Source organism: Amblyomma americanum, chromosome 7 (assembly GCF_052857255.1).
Source record: "Amblyomma americanum isolate KBUSLIRL-KWMA chromosome 7, ASM5285725v1, whole genome shotgun sequence".
NCBI lineage: Eukaryota > Metazoa > Arthropoda > Arachnida > Ixodida > Ixodidae > Amblyomma > Amblyomma americanum.
The window spans coordinates 160343572-160371428 of NC_135503.1; the positions used below are offsets into that span (position 1 = coordinate 160343572).

The following is a 27857-nucleotide window of genomic DNA, read 5'->3' on the forward strand; positions in this document are numbered from 1 at the left end:
TGGAGACCGGCCGCCGGCACCTGGAAAATGCGCTAGTATTGCTTGCTCACGTCCATAACACGCCCTGGGATAGAGGAATGTAAAAAATAAGCCATTTTTGACGATCGTTGGTTAATACCGAGGCTGGTGGAAGTGATAACTGCGATACAAGCAGATTTCTTCCGCTTTGCTGTTGCTGCTCTCTTGTGGTTTGCTCTGCTGAAGGCAGCGCGGAAACCCAGCATATTTTTGTTTTATTATGAGATGGGGTCCATAATAAAGCGGTGATGATAGTAATACTTATTTAATGCAGCGCTGGCCATTTCCGAAACTCCCTCAGCTGTGGCATCGATGTGAAACTGGCTAGGCTTAGTGACGACCGGGGCAGCTGTAGGCAGCCGTAGCGGTGCCGTTGCCGAAAGCTCGGCTCTTGCGCAGGGCATGCTGCCATTGCTAGAACATAGCAGGCAGTTCTTGTGATTTCCTTCTTTCCTTCCTCCATGACTGCGATACAAGCAAATTTCGTGCCACATCAGCTTTGCAGCGGCCACGCTGCCCGCCTTGCCGGTGCGGCTCTCCTAGCGTTCACTAGCTCCGCTGCTGCAACCGACCATATTTTCGTTTCACTATAAGATAACAGCTAAAGCGATGTCAAGAGTAAGTCTTTTATTATAGCACAGGCGACTTCCGAAGCGCCGTCCGCTGTAGCTTCAGTGAGAAGCAGACTATAGGCCTAGTGACGACCATGGCAGCCAGACAGCAGTGCCGTTCGTTGCCCGATGACCCCGCATGCGGCGCCTCTCTACTTGCTCAGGCTTGCTTTGTCGCTGCTCGAATATAGCAGTCTTTCTGATAGCAGGGCTGTTTTGTCTTTTGTGGGCGGACATGAAGTACACCGAGGCACTGCATGCTGTGTGATGGCAAGCTGACACCGGCTGTGGGCGGAGTGTAAGAGAAGGGGTGCTCCGGTGCTCGCTGTTCCGTGTGTCCCTGCTTCCAGTGGGGCTGCAGTTCGCAAACTTTTATTGCGCGACGCAGCTATCCTATCTTTTTAAGTGCCTTTGAGGTTATTAAGTCTACATGTTTGGACCATGACATGTTCGGTGTAAAAAGAAGACCAAGGTATTTGTATTGATTCACGCTCTGGATAGGGGTATTGCTTGTTTTGTAAGTAAATACGGAAGGTGCTGTTCTGTTAGTGATAGTCATAACAACGGTTTTGCGGATGGTAATCGTCATTTGCCATGTGTCGCACCAAGAGCTAAATTCTGAGAATGATTTCTGAAGGTGTAAGTGGTCATCAAGGCATGTAATTGTGTGATATAACACGGTCATCAGCATACCGACGTAGGTTAAAGGTGATGTCACAATGTAAGTCGTTAATAAAAATCAAGAAAAGCAAGGGGCTCAATACAGAACAGTGTGGAACTCCTGAGGGCACGTCTGCTATTCTAGAATTACTTCCATTGAAAGACACAAATTGAGAACGATTAGAAAGAAAATTTGAAATCCAGTTGAGAAGGCGGGGATTGTTCAGGATGTCGTTAAGATTATACGTTAGTTTCGAGTGGATCACTGTATTGAACGCCTTCGAAAAATCAATGAATATTGCGTCTATTTGATTGCCCGTATCCAGCTTATTGCAAATATCTTGAGTGAATTCATTAAGTTGGGTCAAAGTGCTGAAACCGCGTCTGAAGCCATGCTGAGCATTCGTTAATAAATGATGTAATTCCAAGTATTCCATAATGTGTTTGTAGATGATGTGCTCTAAAAATTTACATGCATGAGAGGTTGGAGAGATTGGTCTATAATTGGATATTGTTTGCTTGTCACCGCTCTTGAATAAAGGGACAACTTGAGCCATTTTCAAGGATAAAGGAACTGTACAGGAAGCTAGAGACATGCGAAATATTACAGCAAGGTATAGGCAGCTCCATAATGAGTAGTGTACCAAAAACAAGTTTGGGATGCCATCAGGTCCAGCAGACTTCTTCGTGTCAAGTTTCAATATTAGGTTCAAAAAGCCTTCTTCACTTATTTAACTTATTTCGCGTTTTTTAAAATATTCTAAAGTCATTTTGATCCTTAGTGCTTAGAAATGCCTGGAAGAGTTTGTTTTTCTCTCTGACCCTCTCATAAAGGTCATGGCTTATCCATAGCGTTCTTATTTTTTCATTTTGTTTCCGATCAGTAAGTGGAAAGGTGTTGTACACCGTTAGAAAAAGGGAAATAAAAATGTTGTACGTGTTATTTGAGTCTGGTTCTTTTTTCACAATTCCCCAGTCATAACAAGAAAGCTGATGAAAGAACGTCCGATTATTTCTCTTTGAGTATATAAGTGATAAGGAGACATGAGGCAGAGTATGTGTTTTTTTACAAGCGAGCATACAAAATATTGCAAGGTGATCGCTTATAGCACACATTATTGTACCAGACTGAATTTCTTCTGGAGAAAAACTTGTAATGCGAAGGTCAATGGTGGTTTCAGTTTCATCTGTTATTCTTGTCGATCAATGTATAGTGATTGTGCATGCATAAGATTGGAACATTTCTTGGAACTTCAAGTAGTTGCCATTCTGTGGAGAGGCATTTATATTGAAATCTCCTATGAGCTCGATTTCTATTTTAGGTAGGACACTAAATTCAAGCAGATGTTCTATGAACTGAAAAAAGTCTGGCATCGATCCAGAAGGGGGCCGATACACAACAATAAACAATGTGTCACAGCACAGCAAAGTTAAACATTCAATGTTTTCATTTATAACACTGTATTCAGATATGGTTTTATACTTGTGTCTGGAACGTATGTACATAAGGATGCCACCGCCCCGCTTTCCCACTCGAAAAGCATACAAACACTCGTATCCGGGGAGATGGTAACATTCCTCATGGGATGTGAACCATGTGTCACTAAAACAGATCAAATCAAAATCATGCCTCAGGTTGGACAGGAACAAAACTATTTCATCGAACTCATTTCGTAGACTTGTGGCATTTAGAGAGAACCGCTGGCTTTTGGCCAGGTCGCCATTTTAAAAACCTTCTGAAGTCATTCTGCATTTTAGAGTTGACGCATGTTCCGTCTTTTATTTTAGTTGAGCGAGGTCGTCCACCCGATGGATGGAGTGGAGGTGAAAAAGAAGAATACAACAATTTGATTACTCTCCAAGAAATAAACACAGTACTGTCTGCCGGAAAGAAAACTGCTCCAGGAGCCGACCTAATACACTATGAAATGCTCGCCCATCTCTCTGAGCCTGCCGCTAGAAGCACTTTTAAGATTCTTTAATAAAGTATGGGTTTCGGGGAAAATACCTGAAGCCCGGGAAAAAGCTTTTATTGTACCGTTTCTTAAACCTAATAAACATCCAACATCTCCTAGCGGTTATAGGCCCATAGCCCTTACCAGTTGCCTTGCCAAATCCTTTGAAAGTGTCCTGAATATAAGATTAATGTTTGTCCTTCAATCCTGCGAACTTCTAGATATCCATCAATGCGGTTTTAAAAAGGGATGCTCCACAACAGATCACCTAGTCCGTCTAGAAAATACTTTCAGAGAAGCTTTTATCCACAAACAGTACTGCCTTGCAGTCTTTTTCGATTTAGAAAAAGCTTATGATACAACATGGAGGTTCGGGATTCTCCAGGACTTAGCTGAGCTCGGAATCCGTGGCAGAATGCTGAACTCCCTGTCAAACCATTCATTTAATGTCCGCCTGGGCTCAAGCGCTTTTGAGAAATTTTATTCAAGAGAATGGAATACCTCAAGGCTGTATTTTAAGCACTACCCTCTTTGTTGTAAAAATGAACTCTCTTTGTAAAATAATCCCGAGGTCCGTTATGTACTCAGTCTTTGTAGACGACCTTCAAATAGCTTGTACATCCTCCAATGTATCAACATGTGAAAAACAAATACAATTGACAGTAAATAAACTAACAGCATGAGCGGATAAAAATGGTTTCCGGTTTTCTCCACAGAAATCAGTGGCAATTCTGTTCTCATTAAAACGAGGATTACAGGCAGATCCGACCCTACATCTGAACGAAACTGAGCTGCTCGTAAAAAATGAGCACAAATTTTTAGGTATAACATTTGACAAAAAACTCACTTTCCTGCCTCATATTAATGTATTAAAAAAGAAAACTTCCTGATCACTGAATATACTCAAAGTCCTTTCACATAAACACTGGGGTTCTGACAGGGCAAGCCTTCTAAAAATTTACCGCTCTGTGGTACGATCCTGCTTAGACTATGGCAGTATAGTATATGGTTCAGCAAGGCCATCGTATTTGAAACGACTCGACCCAGTGCACAATTTAGGTTTACGCCTTTCAACTGGTGCTTACAGGACGTCACCTATAAACAGTCTTTATGTTGAAACCAACAAGCCGTCACTTACGGACAGAAGAGCCATGCTCACATGCTCGTACATTCTAAAAATTTGTTCACTGAACAAACATATTTGTTACCCCATCACTACAAAGTGCCCACCTAGAGTACTCTTTAACAATAAGCCACAAGCTACCCGTCCACTGCTCTTACGATTCGAAGACATGTGCCAGAACCTTGGCGTACTAGTCATATTGCCAAGCATTTCTCGAAGGCGAGGTCCACTTCCGCCATGATACAACCTTCCGGAAATCTGTGATCTCACTCTTACAGACTTCCGTAAAAAACAAATTCCGCAAGAACATATCATACAAGAATTCCTCACACTTGAAGAAAAATACAGTAATTACGCAGCCTTTTATACAGGCGGTTCAAAAACAGACGCTTACGTTTGAAGGGCAGCGGTACACGGGAATTGGAATAAAATAGTAAGACTTCCACAGTGTGCTTCAATCTTCACTGCGGAATGTTACGCTATCTGTGTAGCCATAGAAAAAATAGTAAATGAGAACCTTGCCAACAGTATTATTTACACAGACTCGCTAAGTGTGCTCACAGCCGTTCATTCAAGAAATGCAATAACCCCGCTGCTTGGCGACCTCATACACAACATTACAGCAGCCCTAGCTCAAAGACAAAACATACGACTCTGCTGGGTACCAAGTCACGTCGGCATAAAGGGACACTGAGGAGAACCCTATCAAATTTTTTTGGTTAGCAATATCTGATAGTTCAGCATTTCATGGCTTTGTTGCCGCTTGTCCGGGAGCGAAAGATGCATTTATTTAAAAGAAATTTGGATTCGAAGTTGAAAAATTTTTTTCCGCCGCCCTGATTCAAACTTGAGAACTCTTATGACGACACGGAGAACTCTTATGACGCCACAGAATGGAGTGATGTGAAACGAGACGTAAACGGAGACTCCGTGATTTCTGGCGGCTAGCGGTGCGGTCTAGCAGCTGCCGAAATGAAAGCTACCGCCGCCGCACGTTGAAGGCATCTATCGGGGGTCGCTACCATTGCTTCGTTTACGTTTGCACCGGCGTCTTGCCAGCGTTACGATGGATCCCGTTCCCAAACACGATGACGTAGTTCTCGCAAAAACTCCGGCCTGCATTTCAGCGACCTCAGCCCCACAGAGTGTGTGATGCTTTTGAGGGAGCACGGTTAGGTTAGGCGCCGGCGGGTGGTTTCCCCCTTCGTCAGAGAGCAGCCGTTGCAAACTAAATATCATAACCCCAGTGCGGGGAGTCGCAAGGGGCCAGGACAAGGTCGGTGCCTTGCACCCATCGGAGGCTGGCCGGGGCTTTGGGGCAAACGGATTGTGATTCCTTGAACGGCGCGGTTGCATGGGCGCAGCAGGCGGCGTCGAGGTCTCCCACGGTTGCAAGAACCAGGTTATTTATTTTTTGCCACAAAGAACAAATGGGTGCTCAAGGGTGGTCGCGTTTAAAGTTGGTGGCTTGAAACTAAAGCAGGCGGCTTGAAACTAAAGCCGGAGCACGACGCTTCAACGGCTTCCGCTAGATCCAACGGGTCCACTGGATCGGGCTCTCTCGCTCACTTGCATGTACCTTCAGATATGTACTGTGAACGGATTAAATTAGCCGAGCTCGAAAAGAACTGCTCCGCCCAACTGCCGCAGCTATTGAACACAACGCGCACCTTGCCGCGGAGCCAGATCAGTCTGGCCGGGGCGGCGGTGGCTGGCGCACTCGGCGCAAAATAGAGACATGCTCCAAGTCTCCCCGCCAGTGTGGTCAGAGTGCGCGGAAGCCGCCGAACGCGTCGGCGGTCAAGCGCAGTTGGAGTATAGAGGGTCTCGCTTTGCCCGACGTGACTTCTCCGTGCAGCGCGTGCGCGCGCCTTGCCGCAGCATAAACGCGCCTTAACAGAGCCTGTGCTTAACCGCTAACCAACGTATTCGGCGGCGGCATCCATGGGAGCCACTGAAACCCCCCGCCCACTCACTGAATAAAAGAAAAGGAGTCCTGTGCCGAGGTTCGGAATCGAACCAGTGCCTTCGGCGTTTGAGTTGGATACGCTACCACTCCTCCACGACCGCTCAAGTTGCAGCCGTCAATAAAGGCGCATCTAGTGAATGCGCTCTTCTGATGCAGAAATCTCCGCGCTTTCGCTAGGTATATCCTGGCCTAACAGAGCTAGGCCATCAGCAATTTTTCTGAACTGCCTTGTACCTTATCTCCCGTCCCTAATAAATCATTTCCGTTAAGTAGTTTGAAGTTGACTGGCACAGCTGGTAATGTTTCGCCGGGCAAGCGTGCGAATACACAAGTGGTGCCTTGTACGATCGCTGACCATCGTGTTATCATAGCTTTTCATCGACCGTGGCGATCATCTGACAGGCCTTAACAGGCTCCTTCAACGGTTAACTAGCACTTGAAGCGGCACTTGGAGTTCCTCTGCTGTTTGGCACTTGTAAATCGAGACGCGTCAAAAACAAAACCACGGTGCACGCAAAGCTCATAGACGCGAAGCGCCATAACAAATCGAAACACTCCTGGCCGCCTGTGGCGCCGCCAAGCATCGGTTTTCTTTGTTTCCAACATTCAGGTTGCCTTTTGCCTGCCTTCCTTGTGTGATAAAAGTGCACTATTGGTTTTAAAACAAAACTTACTTCAGTATTGATATGCGCAACCTACCTTTGTCAGCCTCAGAGATTCGCGAAACCATGTCGGAAGGAAAATTCCTCCAAGGTGGCGTCTCTGGTCCTATGGCGTCACCACGCTTGTACTTGCGAGATTGGCCTGTGGCGGCGATACCTGTATTTTGGTTCTTGCTATTTTCTACCTTACAAGAGCTTTGTTTTCAGTAAGAGTGGCGTTTTCGTGATCAGGAGCTGGTATTCTATCGATACAAGCCAACTTCATTTTCTGTTCACTGTCCCTGTAAAGGGCAATGAAAGAGCAGATTTGTGTGCTGCTCAAGCTTGTGGCAAGCAAATAAAGAATGCAAATGTGCCCTATAAAGATTGCATGAAGTTACTACAATGTAAGGCAATGAAAATTTGGCAGTCCACTTGGGACAGCAAATTAAATAACAAGCTACACTTAATAAAACCAGTGCTCGGTGAACGGAAGTCACGTGTGCATCAGAAACGTTTCAACGAAGTCATTATCTGCCGCCTCCGTATAGGCCACACACACATTACTCACAACTTCCTGCTAACAAAAGAAGACAAACCAGTTTGTGCATGTGGAAATGAACTTACAGTCAGTCACATTTTAATTTCATGTTCGAAACTGGAAAAAGCTATGGAAAAAGTGCTTCTCTCCGTTTTATAACCAACGCATCCCTTTTCATCCATCACTGCTTTTAGGCGAAAATGCAATTGTGGACATGTCCTGCGTTATTAGATTTTTAACAGAAGCTGGTGTTCTTAAAAATATGTAAAACATGACCCAGTACTTTGCCTGATGCACCTCAGCCACTTTCGCATTCCAGAGAAAAGGGCTGAGGTTTTTTATTTTGATTGGTTGGGGGCTTCCAGTCCTTGCCCAGCCAAGGACGGCTGATGAGGGTACCCAGCCTCCGTTGAAACCTTTAATATCTTGTTTTGCCCTCAATACTGGGCAGAAGGGTATAACCTTTAGGCATTCTACATCGCCATATTTTTTTATACCTTTGTAAAATTCTACAGAAATCAATTTCTTATACCTCAAGCTTGGCGCATGATAGCCTTACTCGCTTATGCGCCATTAAACTCAACTCAACCCACCCGACGGATGGCAATAGCTGGATCGCCTGTATTCTTACGAACAAACACCTTTCCGTTTGTATGCCACACTAATAGTGTGATTTCTGAGCCCAGTTTTTCACTGCTGTTATCTGGCTGCTTGCAAGTTTGGTCATGTTTTCACACTTGAACTGGTTTCTTATCATGATTCAGTACCTTCTTCTTTGATAGCCTATTTTTCAAGATTTGAAAAATTCGAAGCGGGGGGGGGGTCGACTTACAATCGAAACGAAAACATGGCACTATAAGTAAAAGCGAGACAAACGAGATATCAGGCATGCTACAGTATGCTTGCATTTTTGCTGCGCGGCTCCGTCGCATAGCTCTTGGTACTGGCCTTGAGCAGCTGCTATGACAATGCGGAGAACTTGCATCCCCTCCTCGTGCACGCCTGGCCGCTGATGGCGGCTATCGATAAGCAGCGAACTGGCACCCCACACTTATCAGCGGCCCGATAACGCAATCGCATTCTATGGGAAGCTCAAGCGCCTAGCAAATTTTCTTTTTACTTTCAAATGTGCGCTCGGTGCTTAAAGGAGCATTGATAGTTGATGGAAGGGTCGCTGTCCCAATCGAGGCAGCACCCCCACTTGGAGCGGCTACGGTGCCGGGGAGTGTCGGTAGCCGACAGAAGAGCCGACACCATTCACGCGTAGTTTTTCTTTGGCTCTGACTCATTTGACTACTGCCGGCTGCGTTTCACAAGTTTTTAATGTAGTGCTTCGTCACTCGTCATTTGTGCTTCAGGGGGCTACATTCAAAATGGCTGCCATTCTTTACGCCAAAGAAACGAACAGCTGCGCGCCGGGCCGCAAGTTCGATGTTCGCAATGGGTGATACAGATGTGGCGGCTGCAGCGAGGAAAATTTTCACCTGTTACACGCGATGTCGTGATGTGGCTGTTTGCGAAGTGTGGGATTTCGCTGGACGACGACGTTAGAACAACGAGCTGTGGGACCGCAGCAGCGGTCACGACGGCAGCGCTAGTGAGGACGATGGCGCAAGTGTGGACGAGTGGTCCAGTGACTAATGCATTTTCGTTTTGGAATGTGCCCTCGGCCGCTCCCGCGCGCAGTAGCCGATAGCGGGTGGCGATAAACGGTGGCCGCTGGTTAGCTGTTCAAGGCCAAGCCTAAACAACCTCGAAGTTTGTTTTTTTTGGAAATGTGATTTGGGGGTTCGACATACAATCGTGTAAGTATGGTATGTGTCAAGGACAGACTTCTGCACAAAGCGTATCAGCACTGGACATATTTTTCCTTGCTTGGCAGGCAATCTATGCGCAGTGGTAATGTCATCTTGTGTAGTCGCCTTAAGTTGGTTTTTTTGGCATCTTATTTACTTTGCTTAGCAAGTCCTCATCTTGGGTTTCAGTCAGTCATGAAGCTCTAGGTTTAGATGGCGACTATGCCACTCCAAATTATCTACGTCCTGTTTCAGTCGAGGTGTATCGCTGCCTACATTGTTAGATTCCAGCCCTTCAACTCGCTTGGTTAGATGCTTTGTAGTTTTTTTTAATAGTTTGGCAGTTCTGAAAGTCTTCAAACTTATCAGAGAGCAACTGCATTTGCGACTCAAATGAAGTAATCTTTATTGACAAAGGCAAAAGTGCATCAAGCTTCATTTTAATCTGCAGTAATCTGATATCGAAATCATGCTGCGGATTTTCTGTGGTGCTTGTGCCCTTGTGGTTGCCTCGACAAGAGTCGCATTTCCATGCTTTCTTTTTTTCTTCGCGCTTAGCATTGATAGATTCTTCTGTTATTCTCGCACATACGCCAAGATGAAAATTAAATTTGCACCCTGAGCATGTGGCAAAGATGCTATCAGTGAGTGGAAGATGGCAAGCACAACAACAAGCCATAGTACACTCAGATCTTTTACAAAAAACTTATCCACTTGGCAGCAGCGGCGACATAAAAGGAAAACGAAATCACATTGAGTGAGGCATAATTATGCACTAACCTGCACAAAGGCAGAGACTGTTACGTGATGCTAGCAGTTATCGTCGCCACTGCCAAGTGAGGTCCCAGTGGAAGGAATCTTCTTTTATAGCCCACGGTGAACTGTCGACACTGTGCCAGATATCCGGGTGACAACAACGACCATGCCTTCCTGGTCCGTAGCTCGAGACTACCATCTGTCTGTACGGCACGTGCAATGACCGGCGAGATGTACGGCTGCACAGTGGGTAATCTGCACAAAGGCAGAGACGAGTACGTGATGCTCGCAGTTATAGTCGCCACTTCCAAGTGCTTGGCAGAGGTCATTGTTCATCATTTTTGTGGCTATACACACCACTTGCCTCTTCTCAATTTCTTCGAGGAAATTGATGGTCACACTGTCTAAAGTAGCTTTGGTCACTATATTTCGGGAAAAAAATTTCCCTTTACATGTCCCAGACTGCTGATTATACTGCTTCAGAAAAAATTGTAGAAATGGTACTTCTTGGGCTGAAGTAAAAAAATAAAAATTTTCCTGCAGAGGGCAAAACTTGATCTCAGTAAAAGTTTAGAAAAAATTTGTTCCTTTGTTTCTATGTCCAAAGTGTTTTCTGAACAATTTAGAAGCATTGCACTTGGGTATCAGCCAAAGATAAACTGCCATCAGGAAACTTTTATAAAGTTTTCAGTTGTTTAGTTTAATGTAAAAAGTACAACTACATTTTTACAACTTTTTCAGAAAATGTACGGGACATCCGGGGGCAATATAAAGCGCTTCATCGGCTGTCTTGGACATGTTCTACCTGGAAAAAAAAAAAAATGTTTAACAGGGGAAAGCAATGAATAATTCATAATTTGCAAAAAAGTACAGTTTGCTGCTTATTGGTCCTTAAATTCTATAGTGAGCTGGCATAAATAAAATTACAAAATGTGGTTATAATTAAGCTCTGTGATTTTTATTGTGGTCTTTTTTTATTTTAGGACAAAAAAAATTCTTGAACACTATCACCACCGGCTATTGTCCCGTAATGTCACTGCAGTGTGCAACAGTAATCTACGATGGACTCCCTCTAGGGAAGTCGGCAGAGACACTTGAGACTGCTTAGGACGCCCTCTCACTTAGTGAACGCAGTCGCCATGTGGTGCAGTGTGATGTAAGCTAGCAATTGTACCTCTGCAGGGCTCTGTGTTGTAACTTCATGAAGGCAGTCATCGCCGTACCGCTGCCCGCGCTTTGCAGAATTGATGTTCGACAATACCATTTGTTGGGCGAGTTGGTGCTCACGATAATCCATAACAGCGCGACAGACGGGACAGAGAAGAGAGGACACAACACAGAGCGCTGTGTTGTGTCCTCTCTTCTCTGTCCCGTCTGTAGCACTGTTATGGATTATTGCAAAATTGATCTTTCTCTACTTAACATTCATAGATCCGTCCGAGTCCTCATACCGCTCTTGGCACAGTGGTGCAGCGGTTAAGCGGTATGTTACTGCCCTGGGATGGCAGGTGCTGCCACAGGTGGGACTTGTGTGGTCCAGGTTGGTCTTCCCTAGCAACCTCGCGTGACCAGTCATTAATTTAACTGCCATCTGCCAGGCTGCATGATGGTGCCATCTTTTATGGCTACCATCGCTAGACGGGTTTTCTTTCACTCAATGGGGCAAGTAAGGCTTCCGCCTTAAAAAGTTGCTCATGCTGCAGGTTCAGCTCTACACACGTTCAGGCATTCACACCATGTTCATTGATAATAGTATGCTGAATATCATGAGCCAAGAGATTTTCTTCCACATATTGATTGCAAGTTTTTATTTTATTTATTTATTTGCTGTACCCTCAGGGCCCAAGGGGATTACAGAGGGGAGCGGAGATACATGAAAAATACAATGTAAACAGCAAAAAAGTACACATACATAGATATAGGTATGCACACACACAGGAAGACAGTGACATTTAGAGATAGTGTTCAAATAGCAAGGGGCAAAATTTAAGCAGCAACAAACACTCTGAAAAAATATCAATGGCTTTATATTATCCGGAATATAAGCAATGTCATAGGGAAGGCGATTCCAGCTAACACAAGTTCTGGGAATGAATGAGCCATCAAAACATTTTGTGCAACAGAATGGGGTCCCTACTTTATGGCTGTGATCAGTGTGTGCTGATATGTTAGATGGTCTTGTTAGTAACTTTTCTTTGATATAGCGGTTGTAAATTTTATGAAAAAAATGGCTGTGGTTTAGCTCTGGTTAAACCTGGAGTAACGCGATAGCTATATCTGGCCGAGTGAAACCCGCTCAGTCGAATTGCAAAGTCAGTCTTTTGCCGCTCCGTTCCGCTGGGCGTTCCTTCTTCATCTTCATCCCACTTGACAAGGTGCATGTGCACAGCTGTTGCAGCTCGGTTTCACCACCGTGCGCGCCGCCGGCAGCAGCAGCTGCTCCGCACTATGTCGCCAACCATGTGGCTGGTCACATGACCGACCACGTGACCAACCACGTGACCAGGGGCGGCCACGTTGAAGGCTCGAAGAGGTGGCGTAGTGTAGCTATCGCTACAAAAGGCATAATGAAGCTACTTACCTGTGATGAGAAAGAATAGGTAGGGACAAACTTGATTTCATGGCAGTTACACTACTTGTTATGAAACGTCAAGTGCGATTCTGAACAACTTCCAAATCGGAAATGAGTGAATCGGTGCAAGGGCTTAGACACACCATATTCCAATATCTGGTGTACCATTGTTTTATAGACCGTTTACAAAGAGCAATTTGCTCTGTCCACGACAGGTGGCGCCATTAGGTTGGCCGCCACTTCTGGCCTTCGGAGCCTTCATTAGCAGCATCGGCGCAGTACGAAATGCTGCTGCATAGCTTGTGTACGAACGTCAAGTGACTCTTAAATAACCCGGCTGTGATATGGACATCATGCATATTGTTGAATTAATATCTAGAGCTAATATACCTGTGGTCTAGTATCGGAAAAATAAACGCGCTTGTTACATATGGGAAACTTTGCGACGCAATTGCGAGCTCATGCTGCTTTCACGGAGAAAGGAATGTTAATGCGTTGTTCCACGAAAAAAAAATAACCAGATCACAAATGCCATGCGTCAGTTTATTTCAGCGCCAGCAGTAGCTGTGGGAATGACACAATGAGTGCGCTGCCTGTAACCTTTCTCACCTAACACTGATCCAGTACAGCATAGACTGCTTATAACCCATACCACAGGAGTCTGAAAAATCCGCATTATAAGTGGCACTACACTAACCAAAACGTAGTTTTTCCGTGCATTTCCGTTTTCGAAATGGCTAGCCTGCCTTTCAGAGTGCACCTGACAACGCATCAGACGCACAACACTGCAGTCACAGGCAACAAAGAAGTTTATTTGATCTTTTTGTTGAAGCGTCATAACGAATGAAAAAACGACGTTATTTTAGTGTGGCGCTGCGATTAACTGCGTTGCTAATGACGTTATCTTCAAAAAGAGTGAAGCACTTGAGCGCTTGCTCGCTGAGGTTTTTCTGAGTGTTTAGAGGCGCGGTTTGTTACAATAGTCGAGCGTGTCTTTGCCCGAAACTTCTGCTACACTTTCACTCACTTCTTTGGGCTCATCCTCGGATAGAGGCTCATCGTGACTGTGCACCGCTGCCACGATGTGCTTATTTGAGAGCCGGAGAAGCGCATTGCAGCTGTCTAAACGAGAAGGCCTGAACGCCGGCGATGGCGGAATAGTATCGCGACCAAATATGGTGGCCCCCACGCTCCCGCGCTGTAAACTGTCTATAAAGTAATAATTATAATGAACTAGGTGACTGAGAGAAATTTCTGCGAAGATATAAGTGTTTACTGTCTTTGTGTGTTTCTGTACGCTGGAATGATGTCTTATAATTACACCCAGAACCAACTAGCCCAGCTCTCTTTGCTTAGCCTTTTTCTGCGGAGATACCCAAGCATGCAGTTAGCATTATAGTTGCCTTTCTTGATTGCAATTCCTTTTTGCACCTGCGCAACATGATTTTCGTCGAACATATTCATGTGAAACACAGTTACTGTTATTTACTCATAAGCTACACTGCACAGTTCACAAGTCAGCTTGCGCAGACTGCATTTTTTTTAGACATCTCAAGAGCCTTTGCTACAGTGTATCATCAGTTGTACAAATTAAGTCATCTTAATCTTGATCCTAAAGTCTCCAGATGGATTGAATCTTACCTACTTAACTGCTGGCAATTTATGTTCGCAAATTGCCCTACCTCACCGCTTACTGATGTGATTTCTGGTGTACCACAGGGAACCTTCCTTGGACCAATTTTATTTTTAATTTAGATGACTTTTTTTCTTCTCTATTTTCTGTCATCCATTTTTTTGAAGACGACTGTGTAATTTCCGGGAAATCTAACCACAATGTCTCAGTGTAACTCTCCAGCACGATCTTAAAGGAGTATAGACACCTAATTTTGGTGGCATGTTTTCTTCTCTACAATGATGCGTACCATGTGCTATTTGCGTATGACTGCTGAATAATTTGTAATAAATTTTTTTCTGTCATGCTGTTTCGGTTTCAAAAGCCGAACGATGGCTGTGACGTCAAAGAGTGCTTTTGTGTTACATGAGGCAAGGGAAAATGCCATATAATCGCTGCTTCATCATTTTAATTTACTGCAGTGCTGAAGCCAGCCTTCCTCAAGAGCCGGAATGACAACAAATGTGGAAGCAGCGATTATATTGCAGTTTTTCTATGTCTCATGTTACCCGTGAGTGCACTTTGACGTCACAGTCCTCATTTGGCTGTTGAAACCGAAACCGAAACAGCACTAGAAAGAAATACTATTATAAATTATTCAGCGGTCGTAAGAGAATGGCGGGTGGCCATCTATGTATAATAATGCCTTAAGCATCATTACAAACAAGAAAACCCACACTGAAAAGTTAGGTGTCTATACTCCTTAAATCTTGTCTCTAACTGGTGCAGAACGTGAAAAATGGAATTAATCATTAACAAATGTAAGTTAATGCACGTTTCCTGCATACCCAAAATTCTTCCTGTATATTATTTGAATGGCATTTCTTTTGATTCTGTCGCAGCATATAAGTATCTAGGCAGCCATATCACACGAAACTTGACATGTTGTACCCATATTGAATGCGTGAATACCTGTTCTCCCCTCCATCTTTCATTTTCCTGTCTTCTTTCTCACAACTCTCCTGTCCCCTTCATTCATCTTGGTTTTTCCTTTTTTTTGGCAGTGAGGGTTAACCTTGTAAAACCAACCACTTGAGTTGCCCCATATTTGATTATAGTTGTGGTGTACAGCTTGCGTGGGCAGGACTTCCTTGCAAGTTCCTGTCCCGTTTCTTTGTTAGGCATTATGGTGGGTTGCTGGCACCACAACTGAACATTACATACATTTCATTGCTCCCCTTTTCCCACCGAACAATTGCCCTCACAAAAGAGGGCGGAACGAGGCAACTGACTTATTTCAGAAAAAGAAGGTAACCGAACCCGACCACGGCGGCTATGTTTTGACGGAGGTGAAACGCAAAAGGCGCCCCTGTGCTGTGCGTTAAAAGATCCCCAGGTAGCCGAAGTTTTTCCGGAGCCCTCCACTACGGCACCTCTTCTTTTACTCACTCCTTTATCCCTTCCTGTCCCCCCCTCCTTGAGATATGCGAGACAGTTACTGCACCATTTCCTTTCCTCAAAAACCAATTTTCAATTTTAAACCTTTCCAAAGTACCATGTACCCCGTGAAGTTGAAGAAAATTCAGCAAGCTTTGCTTCCGTTCATAGTATCGAAGTCATTGACAGATGCCTTGGGCTCAGGTTACAAAAGTAACCAAAATGGCCAGCGGTGATTTGTTACTTGAACAACAAAATAATGTACAGCACTCCTAACTTCTGAACATTGTAATCATAGGGGAAATCCTTGTTTTTACCACAGCCCACAAATCCCTTAACAAGAGGAGTCATCTCTGAGAGTGACTTCCTTCATTTCACAAAGGTAGAAATATAGGAAGGGCTTGCAGTGCAAGAAGTAATCAACATACACCAATATCTCCAAATCCCGACCAAATATCTTATCCTGACATTCAATTGAATATCCAGCACATTGCCAGAGTCAGTGGCAGCGGGGTACATGAAACTTAATCTACGCCCATACATGCCAAACCCCCCGGAGATGCTTCAGATGCCAGGGTCATCGGTCACTAGCTATGGCGGCCATGAAACGTGCGCAAAATGCACTTTCAAAAGATCATCAGTCTGATAACTGTGACGGTACGCCATGTTGTGCAAACTGTCAGGGACCACCCTGCATGTTCCAGGGCGTATCCGTCCTGGAAGAAAGAAATGAAGGTCAAAACCATTAAGACCAAAGAAAACATTTGCTACGCTACTAACTACTCTAATGGCGCCATACAGCGGCTAAACTGCATTTCCTGGCAGTTGGCAAGCCTTGAGCCATCTCGGGGCTAGATGCTTCGTCTTCTTCATCTCTCGTGCTGCCTGCTGCCTTGCGCGTCCCAACGTCTTGCACGTCTAATTGAAGCAAGTAAACCAGCCCTGCTTACGCCAACCGTTTCTCAGCGACATATTTGGTGGAGGTGCGGGTGGAGGTGCGGGGTAACGGCCCATGTACGCTGACCTCGAGGACACCTTTGACGTCAGCTCTCAACGCATGGCTACAACACCAGTCCGCAAGGCGAGCCGCCGTCTGTGAGGCCTACAACACGAGTTCGGCCAACTGACAGCGCCGGTAAGGGCCATGACATCCACTGCGGCTAGCCAGAGAAGTCAGCACTCCGGGAATGCCCCGCCATTTGTACTTCACGCACCTCGATCGCCGCCACCGTTCCACGGGGACAGGTTCGAGGACGTCGAAGACTGGTTGGCCAGCTTTGACCGAGTGGCGGGTTTCAATGAGTGGGACGGCGAGCGCAAGCTGCGCAACGTCTACTTTGCGCTGCAGGACTCGGCCAAAACGTGGTTTGAGAACCACGAAGCTTCCTTTACCACCTGGGAAGCTTTTCGTCGAGAGCTGCTAGCGACATTTACCAGCAGCGAAAGAAAAGAGAAATCTGAAATCGCCCTGCGCTTGAGATCACAGCAGCCGAACGAGGGCGTCGCGATGTTCATCGAGGACATGACCCGACTGTTAATCGGGCTGACCCTGCTATGCCCGAAGCCCAGAAGGTACGCCACATAATGCGTGGCGTAAAAGAGCAGCTGTTTGCCGGACTGGTCCGTGACCCGCCACGAACAGTGTCCGACTTCACCAAGGAGGCAATGAGTATCGAGTGCTCTTTACAGGAATGGGGCGCCCACTACGGACGTCAGGCTACTGTAGCAGCCGCTTCCCAGTCCCAGTACACGCCTACGTCGCTGCCGCCGAGGACCTTCGGGAGCTTGTAAGAAGCCTGGTGCGCAAGGAACTGGCGAAACTTCGCTTTGAAGCTCCACAGGTCAGCGTCGCTGCCGTTACGGACGTGGTCCGCGAAGAAATCCGACGAGCTGTGCAGCCACCCTCCGCTCCACACCCGGCGCCCTCCGTTATGACGTACAGCGAGGCGCTACGAAGTCCCGGGCCAGCGATGCAAGCCTTTTCCCCCATCGCTCCTGTGCAATACCTGCAGGAGCCAATCGCAACAGCACCCTCCGTGCCGCAGGAGTTCAGGCCCCCCGTGAGCAAAGCGCACTTTTGGCGTACGCCAAACAATCGGCCGCTCTGTTATCACTGTGGAGAGCCTGGCCACATCCTCCGCCACTGCCCCTACCGCAGGATGGGTTTAAGGGGGCTTTCACCTGACGCACCTTGACCACGCTACGGTGAAAGACCACGGGATATCGAACAGTACTTGGCTGAAAACGTGCAATCTTCGACCTCGCAGCGACGCCAGTCCCGATCGCCATCCCCAAGGCGGTTCTCTCCCGGCCGCCTGTCATCCTCTGGCCAGTTCAGAGGTACGTCCCCACGTCGGGAAAGCTGAAGACGGTGTCCTCCGGGGGTAGGGCTGCTGCTACTGGACCGAGTCAAGAGCCTCCACCCGACGATTCGCCGCGACGCTCCGACCGACGACGACCTGACCCGACGACCTCGACAGCGTGCTGCGACCGACTAGCCTCCGCCGAAATTCCGGTATCCGCCGACAACCACGACGTTACCGCACTCGTGGATACCGGCGCCGATTTTTCGGTAATGAGCAGACGGTTAGCCACGGTCTTGAGGAAGGTTCTGACCCTTTGGTCTGGGCTGCAGATCCGGACAGCTGGTGGCCACGTGGTAACTCCGATCGGTGTCTGCACTTCGCGAATCCAGATCCGCGGTGTTACTTTCCCTGGCTGCTTTGCTGTGTTACCCGAGTGCTCCAAAGACCTCATACTCGGTTTGGATTTACTTCAAGAGTACGGTGCCGTTATCAACCTACAGGAGCTAATCGTGTCGTTTTCCACCCAAGGTCCTGTCAACGATGATACCGAGCCACGCAGGGCTAAGTTATGCGTCTGTGATGACCACGTTTTGATCCCATCGAGATCCAGCATGTTTGTTACTGCAGTGTGCGATAACAGCACCAAAATTCGTGGCATTGCTGAAACCAACATGTCGCTGCTCCTTGGTCGGCAAGTCTGTGTTGCTCGAGGAATTGTTGAGCTGGACAAGGGCCGAACCGAACTCTTGGTGACCAATTTTGGTTGTGAACCTCAGTGTTTGTCTGGCAGAACAGCTATTGCATATTTCGAGGAACTCAGCGAATTCGCGGGACAGCACGCTTTGTCCGGAGCCCCGGCATCAGCGGAGGAACCGACCACTCCCATAAACACTGACGTGAACCCAAACCTCCCAACTAACCAGAAACGCTGCTTGGAAAGCGTTATCCAGTCTTTCTGTGACTGCTTTGCCTCGACCTCCAAGGTTAGGCAGACACTGCTCACAAAGCACCGAATTATAGTTGACGCCAACCAACGGCCGTTATGTCAGCCGCCCTACCGCATCTCTTCAAAGGAGCGCGATGCCATTCGCCACCAAGTTCAAGAAATGCTCAAGGACGACGTGATACAGCTGTCGACGAGCCCGTGGGCGTCGCCTGTTGTTCTAGTGGCAAAGAAAGATGGAACCCAACGGTTCTGCGTTGATTACAGACGTTTAAACAAAGTCACTAAAAAAGATGTTTATCCTCTCCCGCGTATTGATGACTCCCTGGACCGGCTGCGCCACGCCAAGTACTTCTCATCGCTAGATTTACGAAGCGGCTATTGGCAAATCGAGGTGGACGAACGTGATCGGGAAAAGACCGCCTTTATTACACCGGACGGACTGTACGAATTCCGGGTGCTCCCTTTCGGCCTGTGCTCGGCTCCTGCAACCTTCCAGAGGATGATGGACACCGTTCTTGCCGATCTCAAATGGCAGTCCTGTCTCGTGTACTTGGATGACGTCATCCTTTCTGACACGTTCGAAGAGCACCTGAGACGCCTGCGCGCTGTGTTCGAAGCAATTCGGTTGGCCGGTCTTTCCCTGAAGCCCGAAAAGTGTCACTTCGCTTTCGAAGAGTTGAAGTTTCTGGGCCACATCGTGAGTGCTAAAGGGGTTAGCCCAGACCCCGATAAGACTGCTGCCGTGGCTGCTTTTCCTGTGCCCACCGATAAGCGCAGTGTGCGCCGCTTTCTGGGTCTCTGTGCCTATTATCGGCGTTTTGTGCAGAACTTCTCCCAGATCGCTGAGCCCCTCACGCGACTCACGAAAGATTCCGAACCATTCTTCTGGGGCCTGGAGCAACAGCAAGCCTTTGAAGACCTCCGCACTCGTCTGCAAAGTACGCCCATCCTTGGACACTTCGACGAGTCAGCCGACACTGAACAACACACAGACGCCAGCAACATTGGCCTCGGTGCCGTCCTTGTGCAGAGGCAGGATGCTCTCGAACGCGTAATCGCATACGCGAGCCGCACATTGTCTTGATCTGAGGCGAACTATTCCACCACCGAAAAAGAATTCCTGGCCATTGTGTGGGCAGTAACAAAATTTCGCCCGTACCTATATGGCCGCCCTTTCAGGGTCGTCAGCGACCACCACTCGCTGTGTTGGCTGGCGAACCTCAAAGATCCCTCGGGACGGCTTGCACGCTGGAGCCTTCGACTTCAGGAATTCGATGTCACCATCGTCTATAAGTCTGGTAGGAAGCACAGTGATACCGATTGTTTGTCTCGTGCTCCTATCGAGAACAACCGAGCTGACCCTGACGACGATTCTGTTTTTCTTGTTGCCATCTCCACGTCCATCCTCATTCAACACCCCAAAGGGACGACAGCGAACTACGGCCCCTCATTGAGTATCTAGAAGGAAGCTCTCAGTCTCCCCCGCGAATCTTTTCGCGCGGGCTGTCGTCGTTCTGTTTACGTACGGCGTCCTGTATAAGAAAAACTACAGTCCAACAGAAGCTGTCTATCTACTCGTCGTGCCTACGGCCCTTCGCGACGAAGTCCTGCAGGCGAGCCATGATGACCCATCTTCTGGTCACCTGGGTTTTTGTCGAACTTTGGCACGAATAAGGCAAAAATACTACTGACCAAGGGTTGCTGCAGTTGTGAAACGTTACGTAAGAACATGCCGCGAGTGCCAGCTTCGCAAGACGCTGCCAACTAAGCCAGCCGGCCTACTCCAGCCTATTGATCCGCCTCAGGTTCCCTTCCACCAAGTTGGCATGGACATACTCGGCCCATTTCCGGAGTCCACTCTGGGTAACCGCTACATTGTGGTCGCCACCGACTACCTCAGTCGATACTGTGAGACTAAAGCTCTTCCCCGTGGTACTGCTGACGAAATTGCGAACTTTTTCATTCAAAACATTGTGCTTCGTCACGGTACACCCACCATCGTTTTAACTGACAGGGGAATAGCGTTCACCTCGGCCCTTACGCAGGAGGTTATGCGCCTAAGCGGCACCAGTCACCACAAAACAACCGCTTACCACCCTCAAACGAACGGCCTCACCGAACGGCTCAACAAGACGATCGCCGACATGATTTCTATGTATGTCGACGCGGACCACCGGAACTGGGACGCCATACTCCCTTACGTCACCTTTGCTTATAATACTGCGGTCCAGGAAACGACACGCTTCACTCCATTTCGTTTAGTACATGGTCGCGAAGCCACAACCATGTTGGATGCAGTGCTGCTTCCAGCTAGCGCTATCCCCTCTGTTATGGGTGCTGCCCAATTTGTTCGTTACGCTGAGGCCGCCCGCCAACTCGCTCGACAGCGCATCCGGCACCAGCAAGTTCACGACGCTCAGCGATACAACCTCCGCCACCGAAATGTGCGTTACCTGCCCGGCGAACAAGTCTGGGTGTGGAGCCCAATCCGCATGAGGGGACGCTCTGAGAAGCTTCTACGCAGATTCTTTGGCCCCTACGAGGTGCTCTGCCAGCTCAGTCAAGTTACCTACGAAGTTCTCCCCCAAGGAACAGTTCGCTCTTCTAGACGGCCGACCTCCGAAGTTGTCCACGTCGCTCGGATGAAGCCGTTCCACGCCCGCTAGCCCCTCGCGCGTGTCTACACCACACGCCAGACACGTGCGACTACCCTTGCGGTCCTGCCTGCAATTGCTACCACACCGAGTCGGTGTCTTCAAGAGAGGGGGAGCAATGCTACGCTACTAACTACTCTAGTGGCGCCATACAGCGGCTAAACTGCATTTCCTGGCAGTTGGCAAGCCTTGAGCCATCTCGGGGCTAGATGCTTCGTCTTCTTCATCTCTCGTGCTGCCTGCTGCCTTGCGCGTTCCAACGTCTTGCGCGTCTAATTAAAGCAAGTAAACCAGCCCTGCTTACGCCAACCGTTTCTCAGTGACAATATCATTCAAGAAAGCACGAAGGCAATATGCAGTCTCACAAGGCTCATTCTCCTACACTGCCAGAACAAATTTTGCTGGTGTGGTGCGCAGGTGCAGTGCACCGCACAGCACTCTGGCACTTGCCCAGGCCACTTTCACCGAGAGTCTGGTAGGGCCATCCACGGCACAGGCAGGGACAACGAAGGCTGCTCTGCCATCTCCAAAACAGAGAGCTCCAATCCATGGGTCGGCATCCCGCAGGATTTCCCCCCACTGGGGGAGGCCTTGGTTTTTTCCTTTTTTCCTGGTGGTGGGGGTTAGCCTGGTGTGGCCAACTACCCTGAGTTGCATCATATTTGGTTATAGTTGAGGTGTACAGCTCGCGTGGGCAAGATTTGCTTGCAAGTTCCTGTCCTGTCCGCTTATTGGGCTCCTTGCTGGGTGGCTGGCACCACAGCCGAACAACACATACATTTTATGGCTCACCCTCTCCTACGAAATAATCGCCTTCACAAAAGGGGGCGGTCTGATGCAGCTGCACAGTTCTTCCAAAAACCAAAAACATTACCAAAGTACGATGATGTTCTTTGTAGTGTTGTAGAAACAGAAAAAAAAACCAAGTGTATTAGTGTCTCCATTCTTAGTGTCCAAATGCCTAATTGATAACTTGGGTCCAGGGTACAAACTATCAAAAATGCCCAGTGGTGACCTGCTGCTAGGACTTAGACATTGCCCAATACTTGAAACTTGCCAATCTAGTGTCCATCGGGGACGTCCTTGTATCAATTACAGTACACCGATCTCTAAATACCGTAGTGTTTAGATATCTGGTAGTTGGTGATTTCTGTGCTCACTCCCTGTTTTGAGGAAGCGAACACTCTTGACTCTAGGGGCCAAATAATCGGAGATTTTATCCTGGCAGATAGTGCTTTTTTTTTTTAAGTATGGGAAAAAGCCACATTTTGTAGCCGAAACTCAGCAAAAATGAGGTTTCTCAATCTAGCTTTTGCTTCACCATCTGTACTTAACGATTTTGAATGGGATGCTTTAAATGACCTGCTGGGAAGTGATCACCTACCCGCTGTCATCAGGCTGTCATTGTCTTCTCCAGTCATTTCCACAAGTCCAAGGCGCTGGAAAATTCACCTCAACAACTGGTCACTTTTTAGAACAAATGCCACCCTGGAAAAAGGATTTTGTGAAGAGCTCAGCTTAGACGAAATTAACGAAAGGTTTACAACATGCATAATATCGGCCAAAATACTAGCTTGTCCACAAACACAAGAACTTGTACGGAAGAAACACTAAGTGTGGTGGACACACATGGACATTGGCAAAAAAAAACAAACAGCAAAGCAAAGCCTAAGGCTGTCTCCATCGGCATCCCACCACTGCAGAGAAAGCTCCCTGGCAGAAATATGTGTCCGCTATAAACAGATCACTACCCTCAAAGAAAATCCGGGAACAAGTCCGTAAATTCAGTGGTGACATACTCCTTTAGCATTTCCGTTGTTGACAACACCTGGCACACAAACATCATTAGAAGAACAGACCTATGTATTTGGCGAGCATTGTGCTAAAATCATGTTCGTCATACTGCACAAACTCATTTCAGAAGCTCATAAACAATAGCAGAAAAACAATAACTTCCCTCCAGAGCAGGCATGCATGAGGATTACAACCAGCCTATCACACTGCAGGAATTAAAAAGTGTATTATCCTCCACTAAAAAAAGAGCACCAGGCCCAGACAATGTGCATCACACTATGTTCGCCCATCTTTCTGAAGCTGCTGCAGATGCACTGTTGAAATTCTTCAGTAAAATATGGGTAACTGGTCCGCTGATCCGCATTATGAGAGGGAAATGACTAGAAGATAAGGAATGGGGTGGAGCGCATATGGCAGGGTCTCTCAGATTATGAATGGCAGTTTACCAATATCCCTCAAGAGAAAAGTATACAACAGCTGTATCTTACCTGTACTCACCTACAGGGCAGAAACATGGAGGCTAACGAAAAGGGTTCAGCTCAAGTTAAGGGCAACGCAGCGAGCCATGGAAAGAAAAATGATAGGTGTAACGTTAAGAGACCGGAAGCGGGCAGAGTGGGTGAGGGAACAAACGCGGGTTAATGACATCGTAGTCGAAATCAAGAAGAAGAAATGGGCTTGGGCAGGGCATGTAATACAAAGGCAAGATAAGCGCTGGTCCTTAACGGTAACGGAGTGGATTCCAAGGAAGGCAAGCATAGCAGGGGGCGGCGGAAAATTAGGTGGGCGGATGAGATTAACAAGTTTTTGGGGATACGGTGGTCGCAGCTGGCAAAGGACAGGGTTAATTGGAAAGACATGAGAGAGGCCTTTGCCCAGCTGGGGGCGTAGTTAGAATGCTGCTGATGATGATGAATACTTTGAAGCTGTCCACATGTCCAAACAGGGTCCAAGGCCCTTTGAGAGGTTTTGTCGAGGCTTACTTGTGAGGTGAGTATTTGTAAGAAGATGCCATCGTGGCTGTGTGTCATTTGTTTGCACTTATCAGTACAAATAAGCAAGTAACTGTTAATTGAATGCTTCAAAATGTAGAATGTTGCGCACCATGCTTGTCGCATTGACGCATTGCTTGTGACCTTAGTCTTTCCGAGTCTTATTCTGTTGCCACCCAGAGAATAGTGCCCAAGAAACCAGGGTGTGGTATCGTGTGCCTTGAAGTAACTCGTTTGCCTCCATCTTGTTTCATTTGACAATTCGCCCGCTGCTAGGCCTAACATGAGACATTGCTTTGACTGTATATAGAATGCTGTCATCGTACAGCATAACGTGCCACAAAATGCTTGTGTTTGGCGCATGAAAAGCATCATGAACATGTGCACTGTCTCATCGTATGGATGGTCAGTCACTACACTGGTGTGTTGAGCGTGCCGGAGGATGTTTGTTATCACTTATGGCTGCCGTGGTGCAGTGGCTGTGTGCTTAGCTGGTGAATTAGCTTTCAGGCCTCCGTGGGCATGCCTGCAGTGGTGAACTATTGAAAACTTGGTCTGCAAAGTCAACAGTTAGAAACGTTCCACAGCAATGGGTTCTAGCAGTGCCTGCACACAAGAGGCATGCAGAACGGCCTCATCAGGTCGCAGACGACTCTTTGCTGTCTACTGGAGTTCATTTGTTTCTGAGGGAAAGAGAACAGATTTGAAACATGCAGCTAAAGATTTGGCTCATGTTTGGTTGTGTTCACTGGCAAAAAGCAGCAGGTGCAAATGCTCCTGTCAGAGACTTGTCATTCGTATGCAACTTTTCTGCCAGTTCTCTAATTTTGGTTTCATCTTCTTTTAGCCCTCAGCCAGCCTGCTTCAAGAGCTGGAATGACAGCTAAGGACTGGTTGCAGTTTTCTTTGTGCCTCACATGAACAGTGTTGGGAAGAAATTATTTAGTGCTTGTAAGCCAAGCAGTGAAAGAGGAAAACATGCAGGTGTAATAAGTAGTGTAAGGAAGCACTGAGTGCAGTTGATTGAAATTTGAACACCCTTACCTTTTGCAGAGGCAGCCGAAATCATCCGCGACATCTGCAAAGCTGTGGCCCATCTTCATCGCATGAACATTGCTCACAGGGACCTGAAGGTAATAAGCTGTACCCATTGCGGCACAAGAAACCTCATGTCAAAGCTGAAATGGGAGATGGCTTTTTCTGATGGTTTCTGTACAGTTTGTTAGATGTGGTATTTTCTTTATCTTGGAGGTGGTGTCTCTTGATTATTTTTTAAAACAGCCCAATCAGCCTGTAGTTAAACAACAGTAGTTAAACAGGTGCAGACTGGGTGCAAATACACAGGGCATGGAAAATAGTTTGTGTGAGACAGGGAGCAATTAGCAAAATATGGTTTCCTAGCTTCACTGAGTCTTCAGGAGGGACGACTAAGCGCTAACACTCATATGCTATTTATTACACTTGGAATTAATATACAGAGCGGGCCTGCTAGCTACAAAACATCAGCGAGGCATTCCTCGGAAATAGAAGGCTACGTAAGAAGGGCTTCTAACTTACCAGCTGGGTCAGGGGTGCGACTTCGGAGGTATCGGCAGCGAACGTTTGTATGTGCCGACAATGGAGGTGCCGAGAGCGCGTGTTTGCTGTGCTCATTTCGCTGTCTGGAACTAGAAGTTCAGCGGCAAGGCACGACGGATCACCGTGCGCTGGCCGCGGAAGGTGGCGAGAGCATGCGGCTGCAACCGCTCACGACGCTGGCCGGATCCCGAACAGACTCTCACCGGCTCCACGGAAATCCGCGTAACCTACGAGGTGGAGCTCCTGTCGCTGCTTCCGATTCCCCCCTGAGGGAGACTTCCCTCCTCGCCCAGCCGTGTCAAAATGGAGAGCGGGGTGGGACAGGTTCTCCAGCAGGCCAAACCCACATTGAAGTCTGCAAAGACAATCTGTTGATAGCTTGGACCATTCCAGTTCTTCTGCTTGACGCTTATGGTAATTAAAATCGGGAATTTGAGGCACAGGTCTGTGACCTGGCAGATCTACGTCACCATGTACACAGTCCTCCACAACGGCCACCAACTGCTGCTGTCATCATCTCGAGTCCTGGTCACTGCTTCAAAAGAAGTTTAAAAGAAGGCGGGAAGGCTCCTTTTTATATGAGTGGCGCCCACGCGGGTAAATATTGTCTTCAAGTGAACTGTGTGGTGTTCCTGCCCTGTTGAGGGATGCGAGTAGGATATCTCTCTTAATCTGGGCAGCGTACAACGTAATGTTTTACATCCCCACTCATAACACACTAAGGGCACAGTGGAAGCGATGCTGGCCGGTTTTATGCATCCATGCTGGGCACGAGCAAACTCCGTGTGAATTCGGTGCAGTAAAGTAACTTGTGCTCTTTTCAGCCCCTTGGTCACACATGGTCGGTTGGGCGGACATCACAGGGAACTAAAATGGCTGAGCACCATTTCTTTGAAGATTTTCTTCATATCTTGAGGGACTTGATAGGTACCCTGACATCGCTTCATAGGCAAAGCTGTCTGCCATCTCGTTGCTGAAGACACCCATGTGTGAGGGCACTCATTGGGAGCTATGTTATGCAGATTGTGCACCAAGTGCAGACATCAAGAGACAACCCTTCAAAGGGGAACCCATGCTCTAACCTTTCAAGGGCAGATTTTGACCAAGTAAAGCAGTGCAGATGAAGGTGCCTGAAGGAAAAACAAAGATGCGGCAGAAAAGAGGCGCAGGAGAGGAGGAGGCAGGAGGAGGACACACAACTGCACTGACTAACAACTTGTTAGTCAGTGCAGTTGTGCGTCCTCCTTGTTATCGTCTGTTGTCTGCGTGTGCTGTTTTTCTCAGAATGTAGCTCAACCAACTCGTCCAGCAACACACCTTGCTTGAATAGCAGATTTTCGATCTGTCAGGATGACAACATGTTGAGGTGGAAAAGACGTTAGCTTCTATAAGGTCACCTCGGTGGCAACATTTTCAGCCTCAGTAGATGTGGCTTATGGGGTTTTAATTAGGGGAGATAAATACGCCACAAAATGGTTCTTGTGATTAGTGGTACATCCTTGCGCGACATATTGTGAGTTAACTTTTTTGACAAATCATACCTAGCTTTTCGGGAGCGAGAAGACAACCCCAACTTCAGCACGCTTACCAATTTTTTTTCAGCCTGTGTGTGAAATGGTGAATGGGATCAGCCAGCTATTCTTTTTCATTCAAAAATAGAAGGATGGATCCCGATGCAGAAACAAGCAGTTGTTTGTGATAACCAGCCCTCAAGAGACATTGGGTTTGGTGATTGTAACTGTTCTGTAATGAATGAATGCAAGACTTGCTTAGTGCACTGGCGAAGCACGACTTAGCTACGGCACGTTTTACCAGTTGAGAATGACACGAAGTAAAGGGAAGCAATGGCTTGTTGTTGTGTGGTTCGTATGACCAGCAAGAGTGGTTCTGCTTAAA

At 47.3% G+C, this 27857-nt stretch overlaps 1 protein-coding gene across 2 annotated transcripts in view; it reads left to right on the forward strand.

Moving 5' to 3' along the window:
* The window catches only part of MAPk-Ak2 (MAP kinase-activated protein kinase 2), a 272929-nt gene that overhangs the window by 79790 nt on the left and 165282 nt on the right, over nucleotides 1–27857 (forward strand). For both annotated transcript variants that reach the window (XM_077629574.1, XM_077629575.1), the window contains exon 4: nucleotides 25437–25516. In XM_077629574.1, coding sequence (XP_077485700.1) covers nucleotides 25437–25516 — 80 coding nt within the window. The remainder of the gene's footprint in view (nucleotides 1–25436; nucleotides 25517–27857) is intronic.